The 8,609-nt window shown below is 40.3% G+C and overlaps 1 protein-coding gene across 6 annotated transcripts in view; it reads left to right on the plus strand.

Moving 5' to 3' along the window:
* LOC128017649 (protein NLRC3) overlaps window positions 1–8,182 on the plus strand; it is a 228,406-nt gene extending 220,224 nt beyond the window's left edge. For 2 of the 6 annotated variants that reach the window (XM_052603750.1, XM_052604041.1), the window contains 4 exons: window positions 985–1,158; window positions 1,988–2,161; window positions 6,297–6,343; window positions 7,392–8,182. In XM_052603750.1, coding sequence (XP_052459710.1) covers window positions 985–1,158; window positions 1,988–2,161; window positions 6,297–6,343; window positions 7,392–7,954 — 958 coding nt within the window. In that variant the 3' untranslated portion in view covers window positions 7,955–8,182. The remainder of the gene's footprint in view (window positions 1–984; window positions 1,159–1,987; window positions 2,162–6,296; window positions 6,344–7,391) is intronic. The other 4 variants (XM_052604759.1, XM_052604671.1, XM_052604518.1 and 1 more) reach the window with 4 other exon arrangements.
* Window positions 8,183–8,609: the final 427 nt, after the last annotated feature.

Consider the following 8,609-nt stretch of genomic DNA (forward strand, 5'->3'; position numbering starts at 1 on the left):
CGGAAATGATGTTTTCATGTCCCACTCGCTCCGCTACATCCAGCAACACATCCTCCACTGTTATACCCACTTGAGTGAGGCATCTAATTCCATGACGAAGCGACAGCGACGGCGTTCGCACACCCAGGTGCGACGCCATCTCTGCACTTGCCACGTGAATACTGATTCCACAACGCGTCAACTAACCTCAAACTAAACTCAAACTAATAGTCGATTTAAAATTAGACTTGAAACTCTAATTTACCCGAAAAAATAGTAAGAAAAAACAATAGAAAAGTTTAGCGACTCTCCATAAAACCCCTCACCATCACCCCAAACGCTCGCAGCCTCCACCGGAAATGAGAGACAAAGAGAGAGAGAGAGAGAGACAGAGAGACAGAGAGAGAGAGACAGAGAGAGAGAGAGAGAGGTAGAGAGAGAGAGTGAGAGAGAGAGAGGGGGTAGAGAAAGAGAGAGAGAGAGAGAGAGTAGGAGAGGTAGAAAGAGAGAGAGAGAGAGAGAGAGTAGGAGAGGTAGAAAGAGAGAGAGAGGGGGAGAGAGGTATAGAGAGAGAGAGAGAGAGATGTCGCACACTGTGTAATCAGATGTGGCTAATTACTGATGTTCATCTCTTCATGTTTAATAAATCAAGTGTTATGATCTGCTGAGCTCCCTGTCGGTGTCCTCCTTCCAACAAAGACAACGAGTAAGAACTGTAAAGCCTGCATATAGAAACGACCCGTGTTACATTATTATTAGGCAAATTATAGACACATAATATTGTTTTTAAAATAACGTTATTAACCGGTATTTTTTCCACCCGAACCGGTTTCAGAACGTAATAATTCAGAGGAACGGAGGAACACAAACGTTAAAATATCGATTCTGCTCAGAGTGAACCGATTGAATTTTCTTTTCATTTTCAAGCCCTGATTTACAGTCAACGGATCACAATGTGTGTGTGTAGATGATCTGACTGTTGGTGTGTGTTCTTGTCTCTTTCAGTCTTGCTCTCTGTAATCTCACTGCTCAGTGTTGTGAGAGATTGTCTTCAGCTCTACAATCCTCAAACTGTGTCCTGAGAGAGCTGGATCTGAGGAACAATGACCTGCAGGACTCTGGTGTAAAGTTTATTTCTGATGGACTGAAGAGTCCAAGCTGTCAGCTGCAGATACTGAGGTATTAAGAACATAGAAGTGTGTGTGTGTGTGTGTGTGTGTGTGCAGATACTGAAGTATTAAGAACATAGAAGAGATCAATAAAGCCCCTTTCACACTGCACGTCAGACCCGGTATATTTCCGGGACATTGCCGGGTCGCCTTCTGTGTGAAAGCAACCACGTCCCGGGATTGATTACCGCATTGATCCCGGGTCGGGGACCTAGTAACATTTCGGGGTTCGACCCAGGACGACTGCTGTGTGAACAAAAGCCAGATCTAATGCCGTGTCGAAGTGACTCTTTTACCGGCTGTTTTGAAGGAAGATCAACGTTCGCGATGAAAACATATGTGTAAACTGTAATGAAGCAGAGATCAGTTAGTTCCTCACTTTCCTCACTGACGCAGAGATCGTTCGCTTGCTTCAGTGAAAGTATAACGTGCCTAGCGTTTTTGACTCGTACATTACACGTCACACGCTGATGTCACGTGTCGTTACGGGATCTTCACAGGTTGTGTATGAAAGCACGCACATATCCCGGGTCATCACTGGCAGTGTGAAAGTGCCAAATCTAGCGACCAGGGAACAATTGCAGGAACACTTTCCCTGTGTATTTGCCGGAATGGCAGTGTGAAAGGGGCTTTAGTCAACTGATCACAATGTGTGTGTGTGTGTGTGTGTGTAGATGATGTCTCTGTGTGTGTCTGTAGATGATCTGACTGTGTGTGTGTGTGTGTGTGTGTGTCTGTAGATGATCTGTCTCTGTGTGTGTGTGTCTGTAGATGATCTGTCTGTGTGTGTGTGTGTGTGTCTGTAGTTGATCTGTCTGTGTGTGTGTGTGTGTGTGTAGGTTGTCTGGCTGTATGGTGACAGAGGAAGGCTGTGGTTATTTGTCTTCAGCTCTGAGTTCAAACCCCTCACACCTGAGAGAGCTGGATCTGAGCTACAATCACCCAGGAGAATCAGGAGTCAAGCTGCTCAAACACAAACTGCAGGATCCAAACTATAAACTGCAGATACTCAAGTATGTCAAACACTAATACTGACGCACTGAACATGTGTGTGAATGATGCTGATATACATTAAATTGTATAAATTATGTTTTATTAACAACATTATGGAGGAGCTTTGTCCGTCTCTTTGCAGTTAGCTAACCCTCCAAAACAGTCATTAGAGTCATCAGCGAGTCTGAGCCGTGCTCCAGATTCCACCGCTGCAAAACCTCTTTCTCCTCCCTCCTCTGTTCAGTCTTTTCCTCCATCTCTCTCTACATCTTTCTGTGTCCTGCAGCTCCTGTAACAGATGCTGGCGTGAGGCTGCCTCCACCAGCGGCTCAAGCCTGTGCTCCTCCTCCATTCTCTTCTTCACCTCTCTCTGTGTTCCTCCCATAGACTGTAGAAACACGCCATTAATTATGCAGAACTTTGAGTCTTAATATAATTTAAATGGATGAGTTATAAAACAATTCACCCCCCTCACAGTTGTCATGAAGGGCAAAATTATCTATATAGACCAAACTAATTTTTTGCACCGGGCTGTAAACATTAGGGCTGTAGTACTCGAGTCCGGTCTTGGACTTGAATTTGCACTCGGACTTGTCTCGGACTTGGCCATTGGACTCGCCAAGTCTTCTAGTTGGTCTCGACCGAGTCCAGCAAAAAAAAAAAAAAATTCTCCTTCAAAACAAAACCACATTTGCATGATGTCGTGACTGAAAACGTGTGGAAAACGCTAGGCGCGCTGCTCTCCTTATTTCCAAAGCACTCTGTAATCTATGCTCGCGCTCCAGTGGTGTCTGCTGTTGCTGGGCAACCATGACTCGCTCTTCATGATGACACAGAAGTTTCAGCAAAGAATAAATTGATTTCCAGCACTAAACATCCCTTGTAGTAGCTCTGCTAATATATTCATTTACAAAATGGCTATCCTTGTACAGCTATGATCTTCTGTTTCTCCATCTTAGCTTTCAGTATTGTTCCGGGAAAGGATGTGCATGACCAGCGGTGCACTTACTGCGACCTGAAAAGTTTAGATGTTTCTAATTTAATCTTCTACCTGTTAGATTGCGTTTTATTTACGTCTACACCCAGATAGCCTTAAACGTACCCTTTACAATAATGAAATACTCATTATTGTTGTACAGTATAGGGGTTGCAAGACTACTGATTTCTACTAGTAGATTTTTTTAAAGAAAAAAATGCTTGAGTTACTGGACTACTCGTGGTTCATGCTATTGTAAATGAAAACACATTAAGTAGTTTTTTTTTTATCAATCAACACATATTCATGTATAGCCTTATGCAACAATTACATATGTAAATTTTAAAAACTTTACAATTTTGACATTACATATTTAATTTTTCATGTAACAGCCAGTTTTTGTATCTTACAATCACAACACTTTCCTATCTGCATTCGGATATAACATCGTACAGTTACTTGATAAGACCCTTATGATTTTCTATATTTTTTTTCGTAGTTATCACTGAACAAGTATGTCGTGTTAAACTAAAATAATTATTAATTTCTAAAATAAAATTTATCATGCAAGCAGAGAGATGTCATGACAAATGTTTAGTGATCATTTGAACACGACTGAATCCATTCAATGCGCACATTTTCATTACGCAGAACACTTTAAGCGAGTCTTAATGTTAAAGAACTTCACTAAACAGATGTGTGTGCCGCGCAAATCAGCAAAAGGTAAATATGCAAACATGTAGGACAAGTAGACAATGTATCAGTCTCTAAGCTGATTATTAGCCTACTCTTGAACTGAATGGTTTTTGAGAGACTGAGACACGCAACGCTGCTGTTTGATTGGTGAGCGCGCTGTGCTTATTCCATTCATTCGTATCATATCGTAGCCTAAGCTTTAAATCATTGCCTTTTAAATATATACAAATACTATAATGTGTGTGATGTATTATTATACGTAAAATTACTCTTGCAATGCTCTGATTTCTGAGAGATGCACAGAGGCGACAACAATGCGGTGTTTGATTTGCTCTCTTTTCACTCAGAAAGTTTACATTCATTCACTTCTGGCGCTGATGCTCTGGCTCACCTGTTATCTAGCAAACACCAGACTCTGTCAGCTTTAGCCGAGTATTCAGGCAGAATTATTCCTTGTGCGTTATTCGTTTTTTAAGCCATTAACCTTGCCATTCCGAAAAAGGTATTCGGCTTCAGGCACAACCCTAATTATTACATTACATATTTTATTTTTACATCCAACATAAATAAGGTCATATAGTAACAGCTCCATGCAATATTGTAATTCTAAAATTCACGTCGTACTTGCAAACACTTTGTATGCATTATGGTTAATGCCTGCTGGAGTAGTTGATTGTTTCCAACAGCGCCGAGAAGTTTATGCAAGCACTAGTACAGTAAGACTGTACTATCCTAAAAATTCGCTGTATTTATGTGCGCATGCCCAGTATAGCCAAACGTATGCCTTCTAGCTTTACTGTGCGCATTTTTCATCCCCCGAGCTTTGCGTGTGTCTGTGCACTGTGCCAAGGCATCAGTCAAATACATTTTTGACCACAGACATGTCACCAAATGCAGCATTATAAAGTAAATAAAATGAAAATAAAGTACATACATATTATTTGACCTTACAGCTCCAAACTCTGTTCTAGAGGGCCAGTGTCCTTTATAGTTTAGCTCCCAGGGTCGGACTGGGGGTAAAACCAGTACTCATTACCAGGGCCCCAAAGGAAGAGAGGGCCCTTGAAAAGTATGAATCTGAAATATATTTTATTTTACCTGGATATTTTCATGGGTGGGGGGCATGGGGGCCCATCAGGACTGCCTATGCATAGGGCCCAAGATCTTGTTTAACGCCCCTGTTAGCTTTAACCCTAATTATACACACTTGAACCATCTAATCAAGCTCTTAATAGACACACTAATCTTCCAAGTGTGTTAAGGCCAGTTGGAGCTAAACTTTTCAGGGCATTGGCCATCCAGGATGTAGTTTGGAGACCCCTGTCCTACAGAGTTGTTACTTAGCACATGCTTTTTGATCATTACAAATAATAATGTCAAATTATTTTCTTAGAATAGGAGATATGCTTTCTCTCGCATCACAAACATTATCAGTAGTTAAGTATGTGGTCTTGAAGAGGACCCTTTTTACTCTTATTTGGACTCGGTCTTGACTTGGACTCGAAAATTTTGGACTTGGACTTGACTTGGACTCGACAAAGCCGGACTTGACTACAGCTCTAGTAAACATGTTTTTTCTGCTGTAAAGTTGGTGATTGTAACATGAGGAGTCTATGGGACTGACTCTCTTCTGAAGTCAGCCTCAAGCGGCCGGTCGATGAATTACAGTTTTAGTCTCTTCCTTGTTGTCTTCACGAGAGAGAGCGGGAGGTTGCTCCTCAACCACAACACTGTAAAAAAAAAAAAAAGTTCTGTCAACTTAAAAAAATAAGGCAACTAAGCGCTTTTTTGAGTAGACTTAACAAACATGGACTAAAGTCCACCCAACTTAAAATATTAACTTAATATCACAAGTTGTCACAACATAAATAGTCATGTTAACCTTAAAAATATCAGAACATTGTTCAAATATTGTTCACTGAACACGAGGCCTATTATCTATAAGCTTACACAATTTAAAAGTGAAAAGTGACTTTCAGCCAAGTGTGGTGACTTATACTCAGAATTCATGCTCTACATTTAAATGTAATTAATACATTCGATAAATGCAAATAAATGTTGTTTATATTTTGTGTGGAAATAATGATGCACTTTTAAAGCAGTAAAATAGTTATCAACATTGATAATAATCAGAAATGTTTCTTGAGAGTCAAATAAATTGTAATGATTTCTTAAAGATCATGTGACACTGAAAACTGGAGTAATGATGAAGAAAATTATGCTTTGCATCACAGGAATAACATTACATTTTATAATTTATTAAAATGTAGAACTTTTTTTTGTATTTGTAATATATATATATATATATATATATATATATATATATATATTATTATTATTATTATTATTATTATTATTATTATTATTATTTTTTTTTTTTTATAATGAGTGCTGGGGCGTGGCTTGTGGGCGTGGTCAACAACTATTGACTCAGTCTGATTATATGAGTGTCAACTTCTGAACCTGTGTTTGTGTGTTTATAGTGTGGATCATGGAGGAGAGAAGATGATGAGAACAGGACCACGAAAGTGTAGGTCTACACTAACACACACACACACACACACACACACACACACACACACACACACACACACTCACACACACACACAGAGAGAAACACACACACACACACACACACACACATAGACACACACAGACACACACACACACACACACACACACACACAGACAGACACACACACACAGACAGACACACTCACACACACACACACACAGTGTGAAGCAGAAAGTGTTTGTTTGTACTGAATGAAGCTGATCTGAGTTCAGTTCAGACTGAGAGAAAACTCCTGTTACAATCAGAAAATCAGTCTCTTATTCACAGCAGCTCGACACTTCGCTGCTCAGAGAGAAACCACTGCTGAGTGCACTGGGTTTTGTTTCTAAGCCGCTAATAAAAACCTGGTGGACTGAGTCATTTGTGTCTGAACTGGACAGATGATTTGAAGCGATGTCCTCGAGTGTGGATTCAGTTTAATCATGTAAACCTTTAGATTCACCCTCGGCTTGTGACAGCTGAAGAGGATCTTGTGCGATCGCATCTCTGATTACTCTTGAGAAACTGAAAGATGAAGTATAGGCTACAGAAGGACAAATATCCAAACTTGAAAAAGAAAGCCAGTGTTGATCTGTGTCTCCTGCAGGTGTACAGCTGTACTGTGTGTATCATGAGCGCTCAGACTGACCTGAGACCTGAGACACACAGACATTTCAGCAGTTATTATAGACCTGTGTGTGTCCCGTGTTTCTGTCACTGAACCAGTCATCACATTAATTATCACTTTATCACTCTTTTACATGACCAAGTCAATCTCTGAATAGAAATATCTAATCGTCTACAACAATTAATGTGTTGGGTATTTTACTAAAGTTTTGAGCTCAGATAAGATAACGGTCGTTCACTCAGAATTCAGACATCACTACAGAATGTGTGACAGCTGATCTAGTGCACTATATAGTGTATAGGGAACAGTTTCAGACACAGCTCTAGTCAAAGCTGTAAACACACAGACATCTTCAGTGTTGTGTTGTTCTTGATGTTTCTCTCTTCTTGTGTTCAGGGGCCTGTGATCTCACACTGGATCCAAACACAGCAAACACTCGACTCGTTCTGTCTGAAGAGAACAAGAAGATCACAGGTGTGAAAGATCGTCAGTCGTATCCTGATCATCCAGAGAGATTTGATGATGCTCCTCAGGTTCTGAGTGTTGAGAGTCTGACTGGACGCTGTTACTGGGAGACTGAATGGAGCGGAAATAAAGCTGTAATATCAGTGTCATATAAAGGAATCAGCAGGAAAGGAGGATGGAAAGACTGTGTGTTTGGATCCAATGACAAATCCTGGAGTCTGTGGTGCTCTGATAACAGTTTCTCTGTCTGTCACAATGATGATGAAACTGATATCTCTGCTGTCCCTTCATCCTGTAAGAGAGTAGGAGTGTATGTGGACGTGTCGGCCGGCTCTCTGTCCTTCTACAGCGTCTCTGACACACACACACTCACACACTTACACACACACACACTCACACACTTACACACATTCAACACCACATTCACTGAACCCCTCTACGCTGGATTTGGGGTTGATTTTTATTCCTCGGTGTCTCTGTGTGATATTAAATGATAGAGAGACTCTTTCTCATCTTCACACAAACTCATCAAATCTCACATCATTACATTTCTATTCATTTTTAATTAGTTTTTCATCATCATACAGAAGTTATGAATCTAGATCAGACTCATACTGTTCTGAATCTCTAATAAACAGAGTAATATGTGTGCTTTAATATTTCTATTGTAAACTGCTCATCAAATGTAATAAAAGTCCATGAGTGACTCATTTGATCCTGAACTGGTTTCTGAATCCTGATGTGAACTGATGACAGTATGAATAATCATGAATGTGATTGAGATCAGAGGCTGAATTGACTCCGAATGAATCCGTCTCCTGATCGTCTGCTTTATTTTTCTGTCTGCGCTGATTTAACACTCGATTCACTAAATGAATTGTGTCCAAACACTCACAGTATCGCTGCTGAACACAGTTGATCTGGCTCTAATTCAGTCTTTCAGGAGCTTCAGAGCTTCAATCTGCTGCTTGATCACTAGAACATCTTCATCAGCATCTCTTCTTCTGAAATGATGCTCTTTTCTGCTTTATTATTTCTCCACCAGCACAACAGCTTTATATGACAGGAGCCACACAGCTGTCTCTCAGATATCATTCCCCTCACTGTCTGCTGAGTTTCATTCATATAGTGCTTTATATTCAATCACAA

This window comes from Carassius gibelio, chromosome A1 (assembly GCF_023724105.1).
Source record: "Carassius gibelio isolate Cgi1373 ecotype wild population from Czech Republic chromosome A1, carGib1.2-hapl.c, whole genome shotgun sequence".
Classification (NCBI taxonomy): domain Eukaryota; kingdom Metazoa; phylum Chordata; class Actinopteri; order Cypriniformes; family Cyprinidae; genus Carassius; species Carassius gibelio.